Below are 27,619 nucleotides of genomic sequence, written 5' to 3'. Positions count from 1 at the left end.
CCTTTGGCAAAAAATACAGAATTGACAATCTTTTTTAATTGGTGATTTTCAATTTTAATTTTCAGACAAGATTTGGTCAACAATTCAAAAATTTTGAGAATAATTTCAAATTTTGACTTATAAAATTAGGAGAAATTGAGTCAAAATGGCAACACTTTACTTGAAGGTATCTACATAAGAGTGACATGACATTGTCATAACTATGTACGTTCATGAACCTGTCATAAACATTATGTACATGTCATAAACGTTTATGACTGCTGTCATTAAGTGTCATTTGGTTATTGTAATGAGAAGCTGACATTATTTGGGTTGTCTGGAATTATGACAACTTGCCATTAATTAAAGTGACATTACCAGAAGTTGTCTTTGCCATGACAAGTTGACATTAAATTTGTTTGGGATGTCCTTATAATGACAACTTGACATTAACCAGGATGACATTACCAGAAGTTGTCTTTGTCATAGCAACTTGATATTAACAAGAAATGCACCTCTTTTTGTGTTTATGTCAAGTTGTCATTATAAGGACATCCCAAACAAATTTAATGTCAACTTGTCATGACAAAGGCAACTTCTGGTAATGTCACTTTAATTAATGGCAAGTTGTCATAATTCCAGACAACCCAAACAATGTCAACTTGTCATTACAATAACCGAATGACACTTAATGACAGCAGTCATAAACGTTTATGACATGTACATAATGTTTATGACAAGTTCATGACAGTATCATGTCAGTTATGACAGTGTCATGTCACCCTTATGTAGATACCTTCAAGTAAAGTGTTACCGTCAACATTTTACTTAACACCTTAGATTATTTTTAAAATCATATTATGTTAGTCTAGTTTGATATTTTTTTATATTAATATTGATATTCTTTTGAAGTCAGAAACAGACTTTTAAATGAAATTTTTGTTACTCAGATATGGGGTACTGAAGTTAAATTATGGTTTAGAGGATCTTATTTTGGTCATAGTAATTTTCATACTCAGAGTAAGAACACAAACTTACAGTGTCCTGATTTTATTCAACTTCTAAAAACAATGCATGGACTCACACAGGAATACTTCCTCTCAATCATCAATCATGACTCACTAGAAGTGTGTGGCGGTGTGTTTTTCTGCAGGGACTCTGCCCTCTGCCTGTATTTTCTGATTTTATTCTTTGTTTCTGTATTTGGGACATTTATGGGCGCGTACCCCCACAGCGCTCTGGTGAGGTCGGGGCTATATAAAAAGGTGTCAGACCATAAACAGCAGGCATCCAAAGAGACCCGGCGCCAATAAAAATGCAAATATAGTGAGGCAAAATGCCAAATGAGAGTGAATCATGGGTTGGCTTTTACTTTCACTTACGCTAGTGAGCGTGTTTACAAACAGTGACCAACAACCCTGCATAGTAAAACTTTAAAAATCATATTTTGACTTTCTATGTTTAAATAAGAATGTCATAATTTTTTTGACTTGCGGTAAAATTTGGTCATTTTGATTTGAAATGAGAACATTATAATGTTTGTTCTCAAATTTTTAGTAAGATTTTGACGTAAAAAAGTCTTTTCATCTTTTTTTCTTTCCTCTCTACCTGGTGAAAATGGCTTTCTGTAAGAGTGAATTTGGAACTACCTGGATTATACAATCCATGTGTATCCACCTCGCTCCCAAATGAACTTCATGAACTCTGACTGTGTGCTTTGAGCCAAACTCTTGTGTAACAGGATCTCACATTTATCCAACTCGCTCTGAGGCATTGCATCCCCAGACTGTTGTTTCTTATCTGGCTTAACACTCAGTTTCTTTTGATACCTTTGAACAACCGACCGCTAAACTCGCCGTGCCCGTTCACTAACCTTTTGGTCGTGGCTGTAGGCCAAAATCCAGTCCTCCTGCTCGGGGTGGAAGAGCAGGCTGAGGATGTAGAAGTTCAGCCGGTACTTCTGGTAGGTAGCTCCTTCATCTGAGCTGATCAGCAGGCTGCTCTCTATCTCTGGATCAGTGAGCAGCATGATCTGAAAATGACAGAGGGGAGATTTGGGACAGAGTTAGCAGGTTGGTGGAGCTCCACTTTGTGTTTTATTTCAGCACTTAACTGTGGCATTGTCTTCAGCATTGAAAAGACAGAGAACAGAGAGACAAGTCAATCAAGACTGATTACCATATCTGAGAGATCAAGTGTATTATTACAACGGCAGATTACCATGTTAAAAACGTGTCATCCACACTCAGTTTTCCACTGATGATGTTATATCTCAAAAAATCATTTCTATCTGTTAGGCTTGATGATATAATCAGTATGATACATCTTGCAGCAAGTGTGTGTGTGTGTTTTTCCTCTGTGTAAGTGGAGTGGCTTTGTGTGTGCCTCATCATTCACATTTCTGGTGTTTGTTTCTCTCTTCATTCTCTCTGCCTATGCTCAATCAAGCCTTGAAAGCACTAATTTCCCATGAGCTTCTTTCTTTTCTTAGAGGTCCAACATTTTTTGCCAAATTCTGGCACAGTCTCCAGAACAAAAATCACAAAGAAATCCCCAGATAATATCAGATGCAAACATAATTGAATCAGTGGACCTCAAGACACACAGGCGCTCTCATCATTAGGAGAGTGAGTAAAGCAGAGAGTTTGGAGAGACGCGCCAGTGCATGTGTGGATGTGATACTGCATGCATGTGTGCTCATGAGAAAAGTCTATAACCAATACTGGGGCTGGCAAACACTTGCCCCTGGTGTAACCCTCGTTAAAGATGCATATTGACTAAGGTACAACATATAGATGTTTAGCAGTCAGCTCATAACAGACAAAAGGCCCAGTCAGCATCTTTTATTGTTTGTCTCACCCAAGGGTGTAATTTCCATTAGGGACTTTTATTGTTTTGGGTTGATTCTCTTACTAAAGTTTCTCTGATCATTGTTCTCTCACTGTCCTGCAACCAAAGCCAAGACTGGAGAAGAGAGGACTTTATCCAGTAATATTGATACACACATCTGAGTCAACTTCAGTGAGAACGATGCATTCAAAGGCGAGTGATTTGCCCACTTGCCCTGGGATTTTCCTTCCAGGCAGCATACAACTCAAAGTCAAGGAAGGATCCCGAAATGGCTCAATTTCAAAGAGGCTACGTCATCGAATCCAATCGAAGGACTGTTCCAATGTCAAGGATCATTTGAATTCTACCGAGGACAGAGTTCTTCCTTCAGAGAACTTTCAAGGATGCATGTGTGTATCCTCAGAGGGCATGAAGTACCCACAATTCTTTGTGCACTATTTGCTGGAATTGAAGGTGAGGCCTCTTCAATGACACACACCTGGGCCACCTGGGTTCACCAAATGCAAGGACGGAGTCTTACCTAGCCTCTGTAGGACCCGACTTGGAAGGACCTGCCCTACCAAAGAAGCATTCTTGACTTTGAGAAGCACCAACAGGCTGCCCTACTTTAATGGTCGGACTGTTCTTATGTACACCCTGCATGTTTACCTATGAAAAGGAATGCGTCACAATTTGTACATAACCTACATAAGCATAAGACAGTAATTTGTGTATAACCCATGTAATTGGTAGGACTCTGATCATGTGACCAGTGCACTGACAGAAGTAAGGAAGAAAGTAGTATTAGACCAGGGGTAGGCAACCTGTGGCTCCGGAGCCACATGTGGCTCTTTAGCCCCTGTCCAGTGGCTCCTTGAGCCTTTGAGAAAAGAATTCTATGGAAATTCATTCTATGAATCCAAATGTTGCTGAACCTCGATAGCAGTGGCTGGTTAGCTATGGATACCAAATCCAAAAAAGTAAATTGAATAAAATAGAGAATGTAGTAGTGCGTGGACAGATTTGTTTGCTCTCACTGCCAGCTCTGCAAAATTTAAGTACCAAATAATCATAAATAGTGCCCTGCACAGTGTCCACCTTGTGGTAAAACATATTAACAAATGCTTATTTAGACCATAAGTATACGCTAATTTAGACTTAATTGGCTATCTACCTTGATTATAAGGCTCAAACATGTTTTGCGGCTCCACACAGATTTTTTCAAATTATTCTTGGTCAAAAATGGCTCTTTTAATGGCAAAGGTTGCAGACCCCTGTATTAGACTGTAAGTCTGTGTATGGAGACAGGTTGGGTCAGACAGCACAGGACCAGTGTTTGAGACTGTGTGAATCCAAGTGAACTTTGAGTTATTTTAAGGTACGTCATCACCATATTTCTTTTCCTAAACCAAATCAAAAGTATGCAATGCCATTCATATGACACTAATTCATAACATAGCATGCAAACACTATACACTATAATGGTAAAGGTTGCTGGGGCTATGTACAACCTAAGATGTTATGTTTTTAACAACTTTCATTTTATAAACAACAGTAACAGTTCACATAAAGACTAGAAATAATAATAAAGTTGTTATGAAGTTATATCATGAGAATGATCTTAATGAGCATTGTCAGTTTTGCTAACTAAATAAAATAACTTTCAAGCCAGAGAAGATAAATGAAAGATTTAATATCATTAGCTCCAAGCATTTTTCTCCATGATATCTCTGCCAGTGAAGGTGCTTCCAAGATCTTTAAAATAAAAAATTAACAACTTTACTAAAACTAATGTATGGTGTTAATAGAAAATCTGTGGCCAACCGCCAATAACATGGCACTGATGACAGAAATAATGTTGGCGCCAGTGTATTAAGAGGTAGATTAAAGTGTGCAAAAGAGTCTAGCCAACCAGCCTGTGCACACTACAGTGCTAAAAACATTTGCCATGTTCACTATTTACATGTGCAAAAGGATCTTAATACATTTAATATTTACTTATTGATATATTGTATATTTTGTTTGTTCTTTTCTACTTAATATTTTCATGCTGTTCTCCATGTTTTAATTTGACTACTGCTGCAGTAGAACAACTGTTTGAAAGAGGAGTCCCTTTTTAATGAGGTTTCTATGGTAGCCCTCAGAGCTCAATACATGCAGCATTTAGATAACATTTTCACTGACTAAACAACACACAAAAATATCAATTTCACAATACCCAAGCAAAAAAAGTGCTACAAGAAGTTCACAACACAACACAAACTGTTTCCAGAAGACACTTAGGCCTCTAGTTTCGCAGACCGGGCACGGTGGGGACGCAGCGCACCTGCGCTTCGCCAACTGGGTGTGGCCAGGCGGATTTTGCAAGTTTGGCACACCGTGCGCCTGGTGCAGCTACTCCTCTTTCCCACCTCCGTCCCTCCTACCTGCACAAGTCGGAAAGAGGGAGGAGAGAAGGCGTGGAGTGGGTTTTACACACATCACACCAATCAAACGAGCCCCTCTCCTCGCCCTTAAATGCGCCGCGCGAAGGTGTTATGAGAGTTTACTCAATTTGCCATGGCAGAAGAGAGCAGCAGCGTCAGACGGCCAAACTTCTCCCAGGAGGAAACTGATGTTTTGGTCCAGGAGGTCCAAGCTCGCAGTGTCCGAATATACGGAACTGCGAGCAGACCTCCATGGGCTGATGATGCAAAGGTAGCCTGGGAGGAGGTCACCACAATTGTAAATCAATGTTGCGTTTCTCTCGTGCGCGCGCGCTCTCTCTTTCTCTCTCGCAGTCTCACTCTGTTTCTTTTCTTTTGACTTTTCTAAGATGACAGATGCTGAATATATACTCCCTATCTGATGCTGTGGCTGTTTGTGGTTGGCTGAGAGGGATGTGAACTCATTAGTTTGCAGCTGTGTTAATCAAATCAGGTTGGGTTTCCATTACGCGTGCCAAACGTGCCAAACGTGCCAAACGGTGCCAATCCCCTTTGATCTGACATCAGATGTGACGGGACAGTCGATATAGAGATACATTTATGTGCTGATCGCAGATAGTTGCATTGAATAGTGGTTTTGTGGCTATTTATTGCATTGTTAATGTGCCTGATATTCTGGAAACCTGCCTGTGAGGTTTTGGTGACGTGTGCGCACTGTCCGCCAGTTAGCCAAACTTCAGCTTACACCGGCTGTGCTCCGCCTGCGCTGACAGTAGACGTGGTTTCAGCTGGCGAGCTTTTAGCGCACCTTTGGCGAAGCCTTTTGGCACGAAACTGTCACTGCGCCAAGCTGGATCTGTCGACACCTCCCCCTGCTGCACCACCACACCCATCTCAGCGCACCTCGGTCTGCCAAACTACCAAACTGAGCGCGCCTCGGGTTGCGCTGCTCGAAACTAGCTCTGTGTGGGGTTCGCATCCCTGCGCCGCGCTGGGAAACTAAAGGCCTTAAAGTGATACACATGTCAGGGACACAGCGTTTGTTGTTGCTGTTTGCGGATTATGAACTTAAGCAACAAGTTGGCGGTGCATCAGTGGTAGTCAGTCAGTACTTTTCTTTACCATCATATGCCATGTATGATATATTATTGCAAATATTTTCCGCCTCGTAGGGTAGACATATTGGCGGAACCCTTTAAGTTCAAACAGACCGAGGCGGCCTTCCGCAACGGTCGGGGCTGTTGAAGACTCTGTGGGAGGAGCTGTTGATGACGCCGCATGTGTGAGCCAATGGCGGTGGAAAAACAGGAAACAGCTGAGAGCAGGAATTAACAGCTAGTAGCAAGAGGGAAATGCAAACCTGACAGACACTGTAAAGATGAGCAACTGGGGAGACAAGGAATTGCGTGCCCTCCATGCCCTCACAAACGAAGGCCATTAACCATCAGATGACGGGGACAGTGAGGAACGGGCCGATTTACGAGAGAATCGCTGCCTGATAACCGCTGCCAGACCAGCTGCGGCTTCCCTCCGACGTCACTGTTTACGTCACACACTGAGCTACATGTTTTGTTACTTGCTCACGCCCCCCATTGCCCCGAAAAAGGCACATTCTGTATAAACAAAAGTAGGTAGATGGCATTTTGCTGCACTCTACGATTTTGTTTTTATACTGCCAATGCTGAAAGAAGACTGATTGGGCTTTCCTGCAAATTTGAACAACTCCTATCTAAAAAGGGCTAATGACTTCACTTGAAAATTCAATTTAGTTTGGAGTGTAAATGCACACTTAAACAAAAAGCATTTTATTATTACTTCATTTCGGAAAAATGGTCTATTGTCTTAGGAAGGCTTATTGTGACAGTAAATATACATAAATGTGAACTGACTGTTGGGACAAAACAATTTTCTTCATGCTAATAATAATTTAGTGTTTTATGTGGTAATTGTTAGAGTGTGGCTTTGTTTGTTGTTAATTGCAGGCCGCTACAAGTGGCGGAGCTGGAGTACCGTCCCTGCGTCGCACACAGGAGCTTACATTCGATTTAGAGATGGCCTTTGGCATGACAATCTCTGTGTGCCCATTATGTCATCAGACAGCCGTGAGAAAGAGAATCCACACTCCTCTCACAGTCAATATCCTTCTCAGTATGGCACCGTACAGCAAAGTGTTTCTGGTCTCTCATGCTAGTGACTCATTTGTCAGCACACGCTTGGGTAACAGCAGTTACCACTTACACCAGTTCATCACTCACAAAAGGCAGATATAATGCCACATACCGGTATGTGAGCCACATGCTGACCAATCCAATCAAATGCACTCAAATGCTGTCTGAACTACAAATCCCAATTAACATTGTGCTCACTCCCTGGAACTGCAACTCAGCTGGAATAGAGGACAACTTTATAATTGACTGATGTATTTCTGGTAAATGGGGGATTACAGGGACATTATGATTCCGCATTGTTATAGACAAGTGTACTCCGCTAATATACATGTGAATATGAAGATTAATACACCCTGACGAGGTGTGTAAATACAATATGGAGATTGCTACAGCCTGCGGCGTCGTTAGGTCAGGGCACTGGGGGCTACAGCTCCAAATGGATTAAAAAAAGTTTGAGCGTGAGACGAGGGAGAAAGAGAGGGAGAGAGACAGAGGGAGAACACACCAGTAAGTCCGTGAACCTTGACAAAAAATGTAATATGTGTGAATGTGCGGTAGTCTTTGTAACATAACAGCCTGTCAAAATAAATGCAGGTGTCTAAACTTTGTGTGTGTGTGTGTGTGTGGGTCGGTGTGTGTGTGGGTGAGAGGGGGGGCTGCGAGGGGGTCTGATGGTCAGGGTTGAGTGACGCAGGAAGAGTAGAGGAGAAATGTCAGACCAAAACAACTCAATCTTTTAGGATTTTTCCAAAACGCAAGAGTAAGAGAAAGCCAGCGTGAAATGATTTATAACATGAAGTAGGCTGCGTTTCTCTTCATCATGATTGTAGGTACCTTTTAATTTCACAACCCCCACATTACAATATCATGTTATAATTTGGCTCTAAACTAAAACAGTAAACGACCTGTTTATTGTTGGACAAACACAGATAGACAGACAGCAGGTGATGGAGAGGTGAATAGTGCACACACCGCACTGGTTCAACTGTGTCTGTAAATTGTGTGTGTAACTGAAAGAAAACCCATTTAACATTCCAATGTACTGATGTTGACATACAGTGGTGGAAGAAGTCCTCAGACTGTTGATTCAAAGGAGCAGTGTGTAAGATTTAGGGGGATTTAGTTGCATGAGGAATGCAGATTGCAACCAGCTGGAATTTCTCCCGGTTAGAATTCCTTCAGCGTTCATTGTTCAGGAGCTTTTTACAGGGAGCCGAATCATCCGCAGAGGTCTCTTTCTCTCCAAACAAGCAGTGATTGAAACGAGTAAAAACACTGAACTGAACAGTTTCACATTAAAAAAATATTTGTTTTTCCGACACTCTTGTCGCAGAGGGGTTTGCTAATGGTGGCCAACATGAAAACATGAATTACCCCATCCAGGGCTTTGTCCATTGTGGGCAACTTTAGAAACATGAAGGTGCAACATGGTGATCTCCCGGGAACTGCCCATTGGTCTGACAGCCCATTGGTCCGACATCCCATTGTTCCGACCATATTAACAGACCTGTTGGGTTGGTAAGCGAACAGATTGACGTGCTGACGTATTGCGGTAAGCGAGTTGTGTCATTTCCGGTGTTTCTGTGACAGTGTCTCTGTACTGCTCTGGTGAATTCTGCTAGCCTGCTTTCTCACCTCAGTTGCTTTAACGCTGCTTTAACGTCTACTTCAAGTCATAACCCACACTGGTTCTGTTTAAGCACTTATAGCTCTCCTTCTTTCTACGACTTTCTCGCTAATCTCTTAGCTGTTGTTTGCACGCTCTTAGCCTTGTTAGCTACTTTAGCTTAGCCATGGCTTCTCCTTCTCCTGCTCTTTCTTGCCCGGTGTGCCAAATGTTCAGTTATGCCTCTGCCTCCTTTAGCGACAGTGGTAATTGTAATAAGTGTAGCTTATTTGCTGCGTTGGAGGTGAGGCTTAGTGAATTAGAAGCGCGGCTCCGCACCATGGAAAACCATTCAGTAGCTGCGGTAGTTAGCCAGCCCCCTGTAGCCGGTGCGGAGCCACATAGCATAGCCTTAGCCTCAGCTAACTGTCCTCCGGTAACTCCCGTTCAGCCGGGAGGTTGGGTTACGGTTCGCCAGAAGCACAGCTCCAAGCAGAAGCCCACGGCTCACCACCAGCCTGTTCACGTTTCCAACCGCTTTTCCCCACTCAGCGACACACCCGCTGAGGATAAAACTCTGGTTATTGGCAGCTCTATTCTGAGGAACGTGAAGTTAGCAACACCAGCGGCCATAGTCAAATGTATCCCTGGGGCCAGAGCGGGCGACATTGAATCAAATTTAAAACTGCTGGCTAAAGCTAAACGTAGATTCAGTAAGATTGTTATTCACGTTGGCGGCAATGACACCCGGTTACGCCAATCGGAGGTCACTAAAATTAATATTGCCTCGGTGTGTGAATATGCAAAAACGATGTCGGACTCCGTAGTTTTCTCTGGACCCCTCCCAAATCTGACCAGTGATGACATGTTTAGCCGCATGTCATCATTTAACCGCTGGCTGTCCAGGTGGTGTCCAGCAAACGATGTGGGTTTTGTTAATAATTGGCAAACTTTCTGGGGAAAACCTGGTCTTATTAGGAGAGACGGCATTCACCCCACTTTGGATGGAGCTGCTCTCATTTCTAGGAACCTGGCAAATTTTATTAGTAATTTAAATCCCTGACAACCCAGAGTTGAGACCAGGACAGAGAGTTGCAGTCCTAAACGCCTCTCTGAGCTTCTAGTTCAGTTACCCAGCCATAGTTTTCATAGTTTTATACAAACGGTGTCTGTCCCCCGACCACCTAAATTATTTAAATCTAAAATTAAACAAAGAGGAGTTGTGCATAACAACCTCATAAAAATTAAAACCTCTTCTGTGACAGAAAGACAAAACAGGAGAATTAAATGCGGACTGTTAAATATCAGGTCTCTATCGTCTAAAGCAGTGTTAGTAAACGAATTAATATCAGATAATCATATTGATTTACTCAGTCTCACTGAAACCTGGCTGTGTCAAGATGAATATGTTAGTCTAAATGAGTCCACTCCTCCCAGTCATAATAATACCCACATTCCTCGAGGCAGCGGCCGAGGAGGGGGAGTTGCAGCCATTTTTAACTCTAGTCTGTTAATCAGCCCTAAACCTAAACTAGATTATAATTCATTTGAAAGCCTCGTTCTTAGTGTTTTACATCCGACCTGGAAAACCTCGCAGCCACTTTTATTTGTTATAGTGTACCGTGCTCCTGGCCCGTATTCTGAATTTGTATCTGAATTCTCAGAGTTTTTATCCAGTTTAGTTCTTAAATCAGATAAAGTTATTATTGTAGGCGATTTTAACATTCATGTCGACGTTGATAATGACTCCCTGGCTACCGCGTTTATCTCATTAATAGACTCCATTGGCTTCAGTCAGGGTGTACATGAACCCACTCACTGTTTTAACCATACCCTCGATCTAGTTCTGACGTATGGAATTGAAATTGATAACCTAAAAGTCTTTCCACAGAATCCCTTGCTATCAGATCATTATCTGATTACTTTTGATTTCTTTTTACTCGATTACACGCCACTCAGCAACAGTTACTATACTAGATGTTTATCAGATAGTGCTGTCACAAAATTTAAGGAAAAGATTACTTCGTCGTTAAATTCAATACCAATACCATCAGTAACAGAGGTTTCCCGTGCCGACTTTAACCTCTCCCAAATTGATCATTTTGTTGATAGCGCCGTAGGCTCGCTGCGAACAACGCTCGACTCTGTAGCTCCTCTTAAAAAGAAGTTAACAAAGCAAAGAAAGTTTGCTCCTTGGTATAACTCTCAAACCCGCAGGTTAAAACAAATATCGCAAAAATTTGAAAGGAATTGGCGATTAACCAAACTGGAAGAATCTCGTTTAATCTGGACAGACAGTCTCAAAACTTATAAGAGGGGCCTCCGCAATGCCAGAGCAAACTATTACTCAGCATTAATAGAAGAAAACAAGAACAACCCCAGGTTTCTTTTCAGCACTGTAGCCAGGCTGACTGAGAGTCAAAGCTCTATTGAGCCTTGTATTCCTTTAGCCCTTAGCAGTAATGATTTTATGAGCTTTTTTAATGACAAAATTCTAACTATTAGAGGCAAAATTCATGACCTCCTGCCCTCAGATGGTAGGCCTACCTATCTAACCTCAAACACAGCTGTAGAATCTAATATATATTTAGATTGCTTCTCCCCAATTTCTCTTCAAGAATTGACCGCAGTGATTTCTTCATCTAAATCATCAACGTGTCTCTTAGACCCCATCCCAACTAGGCTACTTAAGGAGGTCTTTCCTTTAGTTAACACTCATATATTAGATATGATCAATATATCCCTATTAACAGGCTATGTACCACAGTCTTTTAAGGTAGCTGTAATTAAACCTCTCCTAAAAAAGCCCACCCTGGATCCAGAGGTGTTAGCCAACTATAGACCAATATCTAATCTTCCCTTTATGTCAAAGATCCTTGAGAAAGTAGTCGCAGACCAGCTGTGTGATTTTCTCCAGGATAATAATTTATTTGAGGAATTTCAGTCAGGATTTAGAGTGCATCATAGCACTGAGACAGCTCTAGTTAAAATTACAAATGACCTTCTGATTGCTTCAGACAAAGGACTCGTCTCTGTTCTTGTTTTATTAGATCTTAGTGCGGCGTTTGACACAATTGACCATCAAATTCTACTGCAGAGACTGGATCACTTAATTGGCCTAAAAGGTTCAGCACTAAGCTGGTTTAAATCTTATTTATCTGATCGTTTTCAATGTGTTGACGTTCGTAATGAATCATCCTTACGTACCAAAGTTTGTTTTGGAGTTCCGCAAGGTTCTGTGCTCGGACCAATCCTATTTACTCTATATATGCTTCCTTTAGGTAACATCATTAGAAATCACTCTATAAATTTCCATTGTTATGCGGATGATACACAGTTGTATTTATCGATGAAGCCTGAAGAAAGTAATCAATTAACTAAACTCCATAACTGCCTTAAAGACATAAAAAATTGGATGAGCACCAATTTCCTGATGTTAAATTCAGACAAAACTGAAGTTATTGTTCTTGGCCCCAAACAACTCAGAGACTCTTTATCTGATGACATAGTTTCTCCAGATGGCATTGCTCTGGCCTCTAGCACTACCGTAAGAAACCTCGGAGTAATATTTGATCAAGATTTGTCTTTTAATTCTCATTTAAAGCAAACCTCACGGACTGCATTTTTTCATCTGCGTAATATTGCGAAAATTAGGCCTATCCTGACCCGAAAAGATGCAGAAAAATTGGTCCACGCTTTTGTTACCTCAAGGCTGGATTACTGTAACTCTCTATTATCAGGTAGCTCTAGTAAGTCCTTAAAAACTCTCCAGCTAATTCAGAATGCAGCAGCTCGTGTACTAACAGGAACTAAGAAACGAGATCATATTTCTCCTGTTTTAGCTTCTCTGCACTGGCTCCCTGTAAAATCCAGAATTGAATTTAAAATCCTACTGTTAACTTATAAAGCTCTAAATGGTCAAGCTCCGTCATATCTTAGAGAGCTCATAGTGCCATATTATCCCACCAGAACACTGCGCTCTGAGAACGCAGGGTTACTCGTGGTCCCTAAAGTCTCCAAAAGCAGATCAGGAGCCAGAGCCTTCAGCTATCAGGCTCCTCTCCCGTGGAATCATCTTCCTGTTACGGTCCGGGAGGCAGACACCGTCTCCACATTTAAGACTAGACTTAAGACTTTCCTCTTTGATAAAGCTTATAGTTAGGGCTGGCTCAGGCTTGCCCTGTACCAGCCCCTAGTTAGGCTGACTTAGGCCTAGTCTGCCGGAGGACCCCCTATAATACACCGGGCTCCCTCTCTCTCCCTCTCTCTCTCTCTCTCTCTCTCTCTCTCTCTCTCTCTCTCTCTCTCACTCTCATCCTATTACTGCATCTTGCTAACTCGGCCATTCTGGATGTCACTAACTCGGCTTCTTCTCCGGAGCCTTTGTGCTCCACTGTCTCTCAGATTAACTCATACCGCAGCGGTGCCTGGACAGTGTGACGTGTGTGGTTGTGCTGCTGCCGTGGTCCTGCCAGATGCCTCCTGCTGCTGCTGCCATCATTAGTCATTAGTCATACTTCTACTGTTATTATACACATATGACTATTGTCACACAAGTATACTGTCAGATATTAATACATACTTTCAACATATTGTACCACAGTAGCCAGAACTATAACTATAATATTATTACTTTCATTAATGTTGTTGTAAGCTACTGTCATTACCTGCATCTCTCTCTCTCTCTCTCTCTCTCTCTCTCTCTGTCTCATTGTGTCATATGGATTACTGTTAATTTATTATGCTGATCTGTTCTGTACGACATCTATTGCACGTCTGTCCGTCCTGGAAGAGGGATCCCTCCTCAGTTGCTCTTCCTGAGGTTTCTACCGTTTTTTTTCCCCGTTAAGGGGGTCTTAAGGACAGAGGGATGTCGTATGCTGTAAAGCCCTGTGAGGCAAATTGTGATTTGTGATATTGGGCTTTATAAATAAAATTGAATTGAATTGAATTGAAAACCCATTGTTCTGAAGTCCGTTCCGAAATCATCATGATGCCCTGTGGTTAAGGTCTGGTTAGGTTTAGGCACAAAAACCACTTGGTTAGGGTTAGGAAAAGATCATGGTGTGGGTTAAAATGAAAAAGAAAGTGACAAACACATAAGCCGTGAGCCTGCTCCGCCTCAAGCCTTTCTCAGCTGACCCAGAGCCGGTCGTGGCGCACCATCAAGGCAGAAATACGCCCGCCGGGAGCCGTTCAGCACCGCAGACAGTCGGATTAATGGGATGTCGGACCAATGGGCTGTCGAACCAATGACATGGAGCCGATCTCCTTGGGCAATGACTCGCTCCTTATGGAGATGAAAATGGCTTGTTCAAAAGTAATGAAAACACAAAAATTCTTACTTTCAGGCTTAAAATACTGAAGAAAATATAATTATCATGTCCATTTTGGCAAATATATCTCCCTAAATCTCACACAGTGGAACTTAAAGGATAAGTAGCAATACTACAGTGTAGAAATAGTTTGTTACAAGGAAAAAATCCTGCATTCAAAATATCATTCAAGGAAGTCAAAATATGCCTAAAGTACAAAAAGCAAAAGTACACATTCTGCAGGACGGCCCATTGTTAGTGTAATATATATTATTGGATTGACACATTAATGTGTTCATCACTTGAATGTTGCAGGTGGAAAAGTCCGAGCTCATTTTAATTACTTTATATACTGCAGATACTTTAATTTATAGCAATACATCATTATTTATTGGTTGATTATATTTTGTATTAATAATCTAAATGCTCAAGGTAATTTGAGTCATCAAATAAATGTAGGTGCATATGTTGTGCTACTTCTTTATGTCTGTTACTTTCTTTGACATGACAGTAGAGCTGTGTTATATGAAGTATGATGTTATTAAGAGAAGGTCAGACAGTTTTTGTTTGCATTTTTTTATATACCATATACTCTGGTTTGCTTATTTACCTGTCTGTCATTGCTTTGATATCTACATGTATTTTGATATTGACAGCCGTTATTGGTTAATCGATACCTGCAAGGTATGTCTAAAATAAAATTATGAAAATGTAAAAAATGTATTGCTGTAAAAAGCAGCATAAAATGTAAATACTTAAGTAAAGTACAATTACCTCAAAATTGTAATTAAGTACTTAATTACATTCCAGCACTGTTAACATAAATACATTCAACATTCAACGTTAATACAACAAAACAACTACCATTTATAGTTAATCTGGAAAGAAAGAAAAACTTTTCAATGATTAAGACATGTACTTTGAATTTAAATAAGGTGCATAAAAATACATCCAAATAAAGGTTGTTGTGAAAAAAACATTCCCGGGGATGGATCCCTCCAAACCCCCTACAGAGGTCTGGGCTAAGCCCTCACTGATCTCAAATCCTAGAAACAGCTCCAGCTCTGATGCAAGAGGCTTTGTTTTGGCTTTATTCTCTTGTATAAAAACTTTATTTAACCTTTCTAATCATACACAAATAAAAGAAAAGGGCTGGAGGACAGATGCTACAATACAGAAAGGATTCCCGTAGCATAAGGTTTTTTCAATTCCAGAAAATGATGGTTTTAAAATATGGGGGCTTTGCTTTGTTTGTATTCTACAGTCGTTCCCTCCCTTCAGTCGCTCAACACGCAGCTTTCCTGTATGCACAAGTGGCTTAAAAGAAAACCTTTGCATGTTGATGTTTACACAGGATCACATAAATTAATTTTGTGCAGGCTCCTTCCAGTCCTCACAGCGTGCCAATACAAACATAAGACAAGCTTGAATAAGAATATTGGATTCCACAATCTTATCAAAGAAAGTTGAAAAATGCAGTAGCCTAAATGAAGTTCAAATAAAGCAGCATGCAGATGGAAAGGACAGCTCTGGAGACAAGGATATTTAATATTCCTATCCATGATTTGTATCTGAAAAGTTATTGTACTGGCTCAGTCAGATATTGTCCTGTCCAGGGCACACATTTCAGGGACAACAATTGCAGTTGTTCTCCCTTATTACAGCAAGTATTTTAGGCTCAAGCGATCAATACTTTTAACAAAACACAAACAGTAGCTGAAACACACTCATCATGCCTCTACCATGCTGTCGAGCCTTTTTTTTAAGAGAACTGGTTTGGTTTTACAGCATGATTACTGCACGTTTCACTCTGGACCGCTGCTGCTGGACCGCTCTAACACTGTTTCCAGCAGGTAGCTGTTTTCAGCAAATACATTCTGATACGCCCACTCTAAGCGACCTGCCTAACACCAAATGGCAGGTGGACAAAGTTGGCATCTAGCTGGTAAAATATTCAGCAAACTCAAATACAGGTTTCTGTTGGCGGAGACAAAAAATAATAGAGTAAATACTGGGCATTTCTCAGGCGGCCAGACACAGGCCGAAATAAATGCTGATGTTGCTCTGTAAGTAGGCAGTTATTTGCAAATGCTTTAGCTCTTAAATTTACAAGGTCCAGTGTGTAGGATTTAGGAGCATCTATTGGCAGCAATGGTGTATAATACTCATAACTATGTTTTTATTAATGTATAATCACCGGAGAATTAGAAACGTTGTGTTTTCATTACACAACTTAGAATGAGCTATTTATACAACACATTTCACTTAGACTTCGTCACATATTGACGTTTTGGTCATGGACTTTCCACGACCACATACCCCAGGTGGTACCCCGGGTGCGTTGGTTGTTGATGTTCTGGGACACCGTGTCAAGTTCTCTTCTCTCAAGATATACTTCATTTTTCACACTGTTTTTTCCTTTAACAAACACAACTTGATTACGCATTTTTTCATCTGCGTAATATTGCGAAAATTAGGCCTATCCTGACCCAAAAAGATGCAGAAAAATTGGTCCACGCTTTTGTTACCTCAAGGCTGGATTACTGTAACTCTCTATTATCAGGTAGCTCTAGTAAGTCCTTAAAAACTCTCCAGCTAATTCATAATGCAGCAGCACGTGTACTAACAGGAACTAAGAAACAAGATCTCATTTCTCCTGTTTTAGCTTCTCTGCACTGGCTCCCTGTAAAATCCAGAATTGAATTTAAAATCCTACTGTTAACTTATAAAGCTCTAAATGGTCAAGCTCCGTCATATCTTAGTGAGCTCATAGTGCCATATTATCCCACCAGAACACTGCGCTCTGAGAACGCAGGGTTACTCATGGTCCCTAAAGTCTCCAAAAGTAGATCAGGAGCCAGAGCCTTCAGCTATCAGGCTCCTCTCCTGTGGAATCATCTTCCTGTTACGGTCCGGGAGGCAGACACCGTCTCCACATTTAAGACTAGACTTAAGACTTTCCTCTTTGATAAAGCTTATAGTTAGGGCTGGCTCAGGCTTGCCCTGTACCAGCCCCTAGTTAGGCTGACTTAGGCCTAGTCTGCCGGGGGACCCCCTATAATACACCGGGCACCTTCTCTCTCTCTCTCTCTCTCTCTCTCTCGTATCCTATTACTGCATCTTGCTAACTCGGCCATTCTGGATGTCACTAACTCGGCTTCTTCTCCGGAGCCTTTGTGCTCCACTGTCTCTCAGGTTAACCTATATCGCAGCGGTGCCTGGATAGCGTGACGTGTGTGGTTGTGCTGCTGCCGTGGTCCTGCCAGATGCCTCCTGCTGCTGCTGCCATCATTAGTCATTAGTCATACTTCTACTGTTATTATACACATATGATTATTGTCACACATGTATACTGCCAGATATTAATATATACTTTCAACATATTGTACCACAGTAGCCAGAACTATAACTATAATATTATTACTTTCATTAATGTTGTTGTAAGCTACTATCATTACCATCTGTCCTGCATCTCTCTCTCTCTCTCTCTCTCTCTCTTTCTGTCTCATTGTGTCATACGGATTACTGTTAATTTATTATGCTGATCTGTTCTGTACGACATCTATTGCGCTTCTGTCCATCCTGGAAGAGGGATCCCTCCTCAGTTGCTCGTCCTGAGGTTTCTACTGTTTTTTTCCCATTAAAGGGGGGTTTTTTTGGGGAGTTTTTCCTTATCCGCTGTGAGGGTCCAAAGGACAGAGGGATGTTGTATGCTGTAAAGCCCTGTGAGGCAAATTGTGATTTGTGATATTGGGCTTTATAAATAAAATTGATTGATTGATTGATTGATTGATTTATTGATTGACTGATTGACTGACAAATGGTTGGGTTTAGGCAACAAAGGAAATCACTTTGCACATCTGTTAAAACAAGACAGGTGCGTTGGAGAGAGAAGACCAAAAAATTGCAAAAGGACTCCCGCACACTGTCTGACTTGCAATATAAAATTTATTTGCGACATTTCGGTACTAAACCTTCAGGTTTTGCCTGATGAAGGTCTAGTACCGAAACGTCGCAAATAAATTTTATATTGCAAGTCAGACAGTGTGCAGGAGCCCTTTTGCAATTTTTTGGGTTTAGGCAACAAAAGGAAGTGGTTGGGTTTAGGAAAAAATAGCAGGGCTTGGCTTTAGAATCTTATGTGACGTGAACACCGCTCTCTCGGGCTAAAGTCGGTATTTGTTGGACCCATCCACCACCCCTCCCACCCGCCCCACTCCGACTTTTGGCGCCTTAACTTTCGCCCTTTTCCCGCTGCATTTCCCCCTGAAGCCACCAACCGCCGTTATAGTATAACGGCAACCGGCCACGTATCATGCTGACATGAAAGAACGCCTTTTTTCATTGGTTTCTGATGCAAGTTACTGCCCAAGGGCTGGGTTTTGACGACTTCAGAGCGAGACCACGCTCATTTATATCTACATAGAGCAGGTCTTCTTCCAAAGAGTCTGCCATGTTCCTCTGCAGTAGCCCAGAACGGACAAATCAAACACTGGCTCTAGAAAGGGCCATTTGTATTTTTGCACTTTCGTGACAGCCAATGTTGTTCTCCTGCATGCTTGGTACATGGGAGAAGTTAAAATTCTGTAGCCTCATTGCTAGATGGTACGAAATCCTACTCAGTGGACTTTTAAGACTTCTTATTCTTTTGTCCTCAAGTAGCTAAAAGGAATAATTATTCAATTTGTAAGAGAGTTTTGGAAAACAACAATTATCTCTATTTTGAACAACTATTTCAACTTCTTATTCTTTTGTCCTCAAGTAGCTCAAAGGAATGATTATTCAATTTGTAAGAGAGTTTTGGAAAACAACAATTATCTCTATTTTGAACAATGGAAGCCAAATAAAGATTCAGTGTCCATGCGTCATGGGAGAGTTTGATTTGGTCCATCCGTCTTGAAAAGTTAGTTGGTCTTTCTGACTGTGTGTTAAACTGGTTCAAAGCTCACTTTAAAGAGAGGAAGTTTTATGTCAGTCTTGGAGTGTCTGAGAAACATGACCTCTGTTTTGGGGTTGCACAAGAGAGCTCCCCTGGTCCACTATTATTCTCACTTTACATGCTGCCACTTGGTGACATCATCAGAGAACACAATGTTTGTTTCCGTAGTTACGCAGATGACACGCAACTGTACATCTCTGCTGAACCAAACGATGCTGCAGCCATAAACTCCATTACTACCCGGTGACAAGTCTTGGTGTGATCCTGGATTCAAATCTAAGCTTTGAGTATCACATTAACAAGGTGATGAAAACATAATTTTCCCCCCTCAGAAACATAGCTAAGGTACGACCATTTCTAAATGAAAAAGATGCAGAGAAATTGATACATGCCTTTTTTCAAGCTGACCTGACTACTGTGACGCACTTTTTACTGGCCACCCAAAAAACACCTCTGAGAGACTTCAGCTCATTCAAAAATCTGTAGCTCAGCCAGGGCTCGACAGTGCGAGTATTTCACTCGCATTTGCGACTAAAAATAGGTGTGTGCGAACTGTAAAAAATATTTAGGGGCACATGTACGCATAAAAAAACAGCCGAAGCAGCCTATATTTTAGAGGAACTCCAGCTGCCTTCCCTCTTCCCCGTGTGACACGGTTATAGGCGGTTTCCAAGCCACTGTCGGCACACTGAAAAGTCCCACTGTCGGCAGCGTGGAAATAAGTCAAAGTGTGGAGGAAGCGGTGGACCTACATACAGGGAAGCCTGCTCCGTTCTCCCCGCAGTTAGGGACCGTTTGCCACGGTACCGCTGCTGGGCAGGGTGGAAATAAAGCCCTTTTCACACAGAGCGTGCACAGCGCAGGCCTCTGCCGACGAACCCATTCATTGTGTATGTGCTCCTGCCGAGCTGAACGGCTCGCGCCGCCAGCCTGCGCTCGAATTGAATTTTTTTTTATTTCACCGCAATGCGCTGTGACGACACCTCGGCACTGCAGAGAAGAGCCTGAAGTAGCAGAGAAGAGCCTGAAGTAGACCCGAAAGCGGTCACCATGGAGCTGTAGCTCCTGAACGAGCCTGCACTCCCCCAAATCCTGTCCTCTGCGCCCTACCCCGCGGTGGGCGCTGCGAAAGCTCTGTGTGAAAGAGGCTTAAGCCCTGCAGAGTTTCAGAGGACCTGGAGAATGTTTTAGGATAGTAATAACATTATATAAGATAATCATATTGCAAAGATAATATATATAAGATAATAACGTTAAAGACAAAATTAAATTGCAATACTTTTTCAAAACTTGATGATTTTACCTTTCTGTACATTTTGTATACAAATTCATTAAATAATTTTGCTTGTAAATGTCTATTTGCATCACGTTTACTACGGAAAACACATTATTTGATCAATTTACATTGTGCCCCTAAAGTTCTTTGTGCGCTCCTTACTTTTTCAACTTAGGAGCACATGTGCTCCTTGGGAAAAAAGTCAGCGTCAAGCCCTGTCAGCTATCAACCAGAACCAAGAGCAGAGAGCACATCAGGCCTGCTTTGGCTGCTCTGCACTGACTTCCTGTTACATTTAGAATTGATTTTAAGGTCCTCCTCTTTGTATACAAAGCCCGGGCTGGGACTGAGCTACATTGCTAACTCCCTTGTTAACTTCCCTTGTTTGCCTTCATGAACACTGTGATCATCTGCTGCTTTTTTATTGGAGGTTCCCAGCAACAGCCTGAAGAAGATCGGGGATGCAGCCTTTGTCCATTCCGCCCCAAACCTATGTAACAAAATACTATTTGCGTGCAGTCCATTATTTATGACTATGTGAACTGTACACATAACAGGTTCACCAACTGTGCATGCTCTAATCTCTTGTTCCACTCCAGTCCAGTCCAAAACACTGCAGTTATTTAAGCTTCAGTTTCCCTTGACGTAGGCAGTAGGAGGCCACTAAGTTCATCTCCCAGCCTTCCCATTTACTGCTGGGGGCTAACACAGACCCTCAATTGCACTATGAATAGAACTGCCCGCGGGTTGTTGTTGACGGAAAGTATGTCCAAGCCTTAAGGTTTATTCTTGACCTTGAAAAGAGCAATTTGACAAACAATATTATTTAAAGAACCACTTTGTCAATTTAATAAAAAAGTGAATCTGCTTACTTTTTCCAGATCTCTCAACTCCATACGCTGATAAAGACAGTGAGACGCAATTAAAATGTCTGGAAAAGGCTAACGAGTGGACCCTGAGTTAAGAATATTTTCTTCAAAGAAATACCTTGCTGTTGATTTAGAGATGTTTTTAATTGCTGTTGAAGCATAAAAAGCATCTTCAACTGCTTCACCAACTTTTTTGATATGATGACATTGCAATATTTGATGAATGAATTAGACCTTGCCAACACTTTTTGAAAATGAAGCTCTAGCAAAAGTTCAGTCAGGAAGACAATATAATTAATGCTCGGGTTGTAAGTTTCTTTCTCACCCTGCCATTCATTCCTTGAACGTATGCTCACTCACTATCTCAAGGTGTCATTGTCTGGGTAGGGCAATTGAGTCATCGCCTGATTCACAATCAACCAATACCACAGCGACACACCTTCTCTGTCAGCCTACCGTCTTACTGTTCTCATTTTAAATATGGTTCTTTCTCTTTCCTGCTGCTGTCGTGCGTGCCCTCCACCTCCCCATCACCACCCAGTCTTCACGGACTCATCAGCCTCATACGCCTCAGCAGTCAGCAGCCAGAGAGTCAGCAGCCACCACCACCACCAGTGTCTGAACTCCATGGGGGGATTTATCCTGCTGCTGCTCAGATGTCCCTCGATAACAAAATATCTCCCTCTGGTGTCCAAGGGCCAAAGACTTGTGTTAAATCGTAATCAGCACAAATCATCTGTCAATCTGTACACTCATATTCTGTATTAAATATTATCTTTTCTCATTCCTCTGTCTCTCCTGATTGAAATGAAAACAAAGGTTGTGACCGGTGTGGCTAGCTTGCCTTGGATGAACTTTTATTGTTTCCCCTGGTGCAGGATGAGTCATCAAACATTTGAGACCATTTAACATGTTTTTTACAGAAAGAGAAAAGAAAGAAAAGATTTTTTTTTAACATATATTCAGCATATAATAAGACATGAATGATCAGTTACCACAGGGACATGGAATTAAAACTGGGAAATTGTATTTTTCATCTCACTTGCTCTCTAATGAACCTGAAACAGTCTGTTTTAGTAGTGGTGGGACTGAAGAATTGTAAACTTAATGACTTCTGGTCCAACAGAATAACCTTTGGTTAAGAAAAGTCATCAAAGTGCTCCATAGAAGTAAAACTTTCCCTATCAGCTCCGTTTAAGTAAAGAATCCACACTTGCACACTAGATGGGGAATAACATTTCACTCAGTCAAACAGTAGACTGTGTGTGTGTGTGTGTGTGTGTGTGTGTGTGTGTATGTTTGAGTGTGTGCATGTCTGTGCATGAGAGACTGTAAATTATGAGGCCAAAAAGGTTGAAAATGACAAAGGTTAATGAAGCGTATATGTGCCAGCTGGAGGACATTTAAGATATGTGTAAGGAATACTTGAGTTAATTCCGCCGACGCAGTACCGTAAATACTCCAAGATAGAATATTAATGAAATTAAGCTTCATACTTTCCATCTCACACAGTCACCCAGTAACTGGATTGTGACTCCCCTCTATAAATCTATGCCTAATTTCCCACAATACCCTGCAATAAATAGATTTTTTTTTTGTTGTTGCTGTCAGATTTTCAGCGTGTTCAGATTGGAAAAGCGTTCAAAAAGTGGAACAAAGAAAAGAGCCTGAGATTTAATCTCTCGGGGGCAAGTCAATTTTCAAGCTTTGCCGTGACAGTGACTTGGTTGGAGTGATTTAATACAAGTAAATAAACTGGTTTCAGCCAATTCCTGTTTATTTTGATTTCTGAGCAAAAAACAACTCATAAACAAAGACTGATCCACCTGAGGTTACAGTTTTGAACTGGGATTGACGGAGCCAGCAGGGACCCAGGAGCCAGTCGCTACCCTGTATTTAAAATCAATTTTACATGACAGAGCACAGCTAAACTGGGACAATGAGGGGGTCAAGGCCAGTTCACATTCATCCTATAATCTAAGAAGTGCCTGTGACTGTAGGTTTCCCAACTCCAGTTGAAGCAGATAAGTATATTTCCTAAAACTTTTGACCAATTAAGAGTCATTTGGCCTGTCTTTTTATAGCCACTATAAATGTTCCATCTCTTCTCTGTTTCGGATGTTTCACGGTATACAGTAAATGACAGAAATACAGAAAGGGAAAGGAAATTGATTATTTGCAAAACCGCTTCTCACTTATTGATTCTCTGTGTGTGATGACGCACAATGTATGTACTGAAAGGGAGAGGATTATATCGGCGATTTTGTATAAATACATCTCCGAGCTACAGAAGTGGCTGTGGATTATTTCACACACGTATCAGCAGGGGCTGAGGGAGAAGGAGAAGTTGTCTCTGGGTTGTACTTAAGCCAGAGGTACTGAGTCTCATAATTGAAGCCAAAGGGCAGTCAAAGGGGAGCAGGTCCAGCCAGGAGAGAGTAAAGTATTCACAAGAGGTTGATAAATGTCAGTCGTAAACATGTGCTGGACCGGCTAAAGGTCTTGACGTCTCCTGTCGTCACTGACAACCCCTTGGCCAAAATGCTACGAAGGGAGAACCCAGAGAAAAATTATGGAATCACTTCACCCACACACAAAAAATGAATCAAAAAATAAAACCCCTTACTAACCCCTTGTGGAACAGATAGTCTCATGTTTATGTACTGTATTTTTACTGTCACTCCAATGTGGGACCAGAAAGAACCAAAGTTATTGTATATATCTGAGACAGACAAGATGAGCTGATTGAAACACAAAGGCACACTCCCATAAAACCAGCTGTTGCGTCCGTTGCTAGCTTACAGCTAACTAACTAGCACACTGGCATTGCTGCAAATAACTAGGGCTGCCCCCGACTAAGAATTTTCCTAGTCGACCAATAGTCATCATTTAAGGCCATTAGTCGACTAGTCACCTGCATGTTTAAGATATTGATTCAATTATTAAATGATATATTTTGGGCGGGGCAACACAATGGTTTGAGTTGAAGGTGTGAGAAAGAATAGTATCAGTAACATTGTTAACACTGTGCTACATTACAGAGAAATACAAAACCGTACTAATGAACCTTCAGTAATATAGGCCTGTATTTTATCTACAAGTGCACGTCACACACTGAGCGAGCCGCCTGTTAATGACGCTGTGGGCAAAGCAGTAATGATTGTGCTAGGTGGCTAATGGGCATGTAGCTACTTCCATGTTTCAGATGATACGTCATGTTTGTAGTCGACCAATGAAGATGAGTTTACATATCACCTTGGGTTCGTCCTTCACCTTCTCAAAATGATCCCACACTTTGGATTTCCTGCCCGACATGTTATTAACTAGCCTGTGGAATAACCGCAGGTACCAGCCCTGGAAATTAACCTGACTCCTGTGTAACTGCTGAGCGTGGCCACTTCCAGTGTCTGTCCTTTCAAATTAAAGTTCCACATGGTGCAGTAATATAGGTTTTAATTTATTTTGACAAGGCACAGCTCCTAATAGAGTTTCACCTTTTTTTTTTCGGCAACTAAGGGACCAATGAAATCTTGCCAACTAATGAGCTTTCTTTTCGACTAACGTTTGGTCGACTATTAAGGGGCAGCCCTACAAATAACACAAGCAGTCCAAAGCCTACATTTGCGCAAGTGACACAAAGCTTACTTTGGAGTAGGTTAGAGTTAAATGGTTAAAGTTTGTTTACTGCAGACTGTTCACTTCCTGTTTCCTGCCACCACTCAAAGGTTTCCTTTCATCATGACCATCTTTCCCTGGATTTGTCTCCTTTTAACCACGATAACAAATGTTCCTTAAAGTTATACTACACGGGATTGTCAATTACTGTTTGTTTAAAGGCTCGCCAGTGAAAGTGAAAGTAAAGCCAACCCCTGATTCACTCCTGTTCGACGTTTCGCCTCACTATGTATGCGTATTTTTAGCATTGTGTCTCTTGGGTGCCTGCTGCTTATGGTCTGACACCTGGTCGCTACATTTTCATAAAGCCCCAACATCACCTGAGAGCTGTGGGGGTACACACCCATAAATGTCCCCAAAACAGAAAATAAGAAGAAAATCTGAAAATACAGGCAGAGGGCAGAGGCTCTGCAGAAAATTACACCACCACACACTTCTAGTGGGTCATAAGTGAGGGTACATTGTTTTTTAGGAAAACCCTGCATAGTTAAAGTAATAATTTGTTGTTGTTGCTTTGTGCAAAACAATTTTTTCCTAACCTTGACCAAGTGTGCCTTAGTTCTTAAACCTTAGTCAGATACTTAGACGTAAGGGGTAAGCAAGTGTTTGTTTGTTTAAGTCACCGATGTCATTTGATAGCACATAAAATAACCATACCACTGCTTTTCACTGTCACTAAAGAAAAAGGTTCACAACAACAAAGCTAATGCTATCAAACATAAGGTGAGACTGGCAGTACTACAACTGCTTTAACTGTACCCCTCAAGTAGCAGACGGGCCTCTGTGTATCCATGTGGAACCATGTTAACTCAGCAAACTGGCTGCAATGACAGCATGTACCAAATCAAATCGCTCTCCCTACTTCTTCCCACTCATGACAAACACCAGCTTTCAAACTCCATCCTGCTGCGTGGCTTTAAGTGGAGGACTTGAAAGTAAAAAGAGTTGATACACATACTCACAATCAGCTACTTATACTTTCCCCACAGTCTCATCCACTGCATCGACCGGGTGCTTTCAACTGTTTGATTCATCTTATTAAACACAACTCGTGTCTCTTGATCGGAGGCATTTAAGTCCGGGCTAATTGAACACTGCCTGACATTTTAGCTCACCTAGAACTCTGCCGGACCTGACAAACAGTTACATGTCAGTGTCCGCCTTTGGATATAATTGGGTTTCCATCTCAGCTAGTGAGCTAGCTGCCCCTTATGGTGGTGGGACTACATAAGTTGTAACGTGTGCAAGCTGTGTGTGAAAACCAAGAGCTACAGATTCATTATGTACAAACTGAATTGAATTCATGAACAGAGAAAAGACAAACAAGACAAACAAGATATGTTTCGATAATTAACCAGCAGCATTCCCACTTTAGACATCTCAATCTGTTCTGAGCTACTGAATTAATGAATAAGGTCATTAATAAGTAACATAACAGCATATGCCATTTGGTGGATGCTTTTATTCTGAAGCCTTTATGTTGTTGGAGGTGAATTCAGGTCTCTAATCCTGGCAGTGAGCATTGGGTTGTATAGCTTTCACTCCCATGCTGAGAAAGTGGGCAATGTCCCATAAAGGCGAGTAAAAGAATATTGATGGAATCCCACTGCTCACCTATTTTTATCCATCCCATCTTCTTTACAACTCCTGTTCTCTCTCCCTCTTCTGTCTCTGTGTCTCACACTCTGTCAACCTGTCTCCATCTCCCTCCATTTCTCTGTCCATCTGTATTTGTGTCTCTCGGCCTGTCTCTCCTCCTCTGTCGCTGTGTCTTCTCATGGGCTCCAGGGCGCTTGCCTCTCTGCTCGTCGCAGCCATTTGGAGATTGTGCCTTAGGGCTGACAGATGTTGCGTCCCCTCCCAGCACCCGCCTCCCCCCAACCCCCCCACCCTCCCCACCCCACCACCTCGAACGAAACCATCATCCGTTAGCTTGTCCTCGATTGCGTTACCACCGCTGTGTGCGTGGCGTTCCAGCCAGCAAAGCATGGCTGATTTACTGTGATTCATTTGGCATGCATTGTGTCCTTAAAAAGCCGGTGGACAAAGAGACACTTCACTTCCCTTTTCCCTGTTTTATCCTTCTGCAATCCGCAGTTACAAGATGTGGTGATATCAGTATTTAACTCTTGCACCAGGTGGTATTGCTCCAGGTACATCTGGTGTAAGCAAGCATGGCTCATTATGACGTAATTATGTGTCTTGACCTGTTTAATCAGGAACAGCTCCATAATTTTGCTGTTGGCTAGTTTAAGCAGCGTTTTGAGATAAAAATAAATACAAAGTCACAAAGAAATATTTCTTTTGCATTCTACCTTTTGTGAAATATATTTTCCATAAATAAGATGCAACTCTTACCTTGATGCCTTTACTCTCTTTTTAGCTCTCACTGATATTGCAGTGCAATTGTTCAGTTATATATAGCAGCATGCAACAGTTTGGTCAAATTTTTTTTTTACTGTGATTGGTTAAGTAAGTAACTAAAACTGAAAGGGCCTGAAGCAAAAGTTTGGGCACCCTGCATGGTCAGTATTTAG

General features: G+C 41.6%; 1 protein-coding gene across 6 annotated transcripts in view; it reads right to left on the bottom strand.

Moving 5' to 3' along the window:
- sorcs1 (sortilin-related VPS10 domain containing receptor 1) overlaps nt 1-27,619 on the bottom strand; it is a 226,459-nt gene that overhangs the window by 69,607 nt on the left and 129,233 nt on the right. For all 6 annotated transcript variants that reach the window (XR_013490770.1, XR_004501566.2, XM_033624848.2 and 3 more), the window contains exon 4: nt 1,853-2,011. Coding sequence is in view for 4 of the 6 variants with exons in the window: in XM_033624848.2 (XP_033480739.2) it covers nt 1,853-2,011 (159 nt within the window). In the remaining 2 variants the exon portion in view is untranslated. The remainder of the gene's footprint in view (nt 1-1,852; nt 2,012-27,619) is intronic.

Source organism: Epinephelus lanceolatus, chromosome 3, assembly GCF_041903045.1.
Source record: "Epinephelus lanceolatus isolate andai-2023 chromosome 3, ASM4190304v1, whole genome shotgun sequence".
NCBI classification, from domain to species: Eukaryota; Metazoa; Chordata; class Actinopteri; order Perciformes; family Serranidae; genus Epinephelus; species Epinephelus lanceolatus.
Note: the sequence above shows the minus strand (reverse complement) of the source record. Positions and strands in the feature narration are given on the sequence as shown.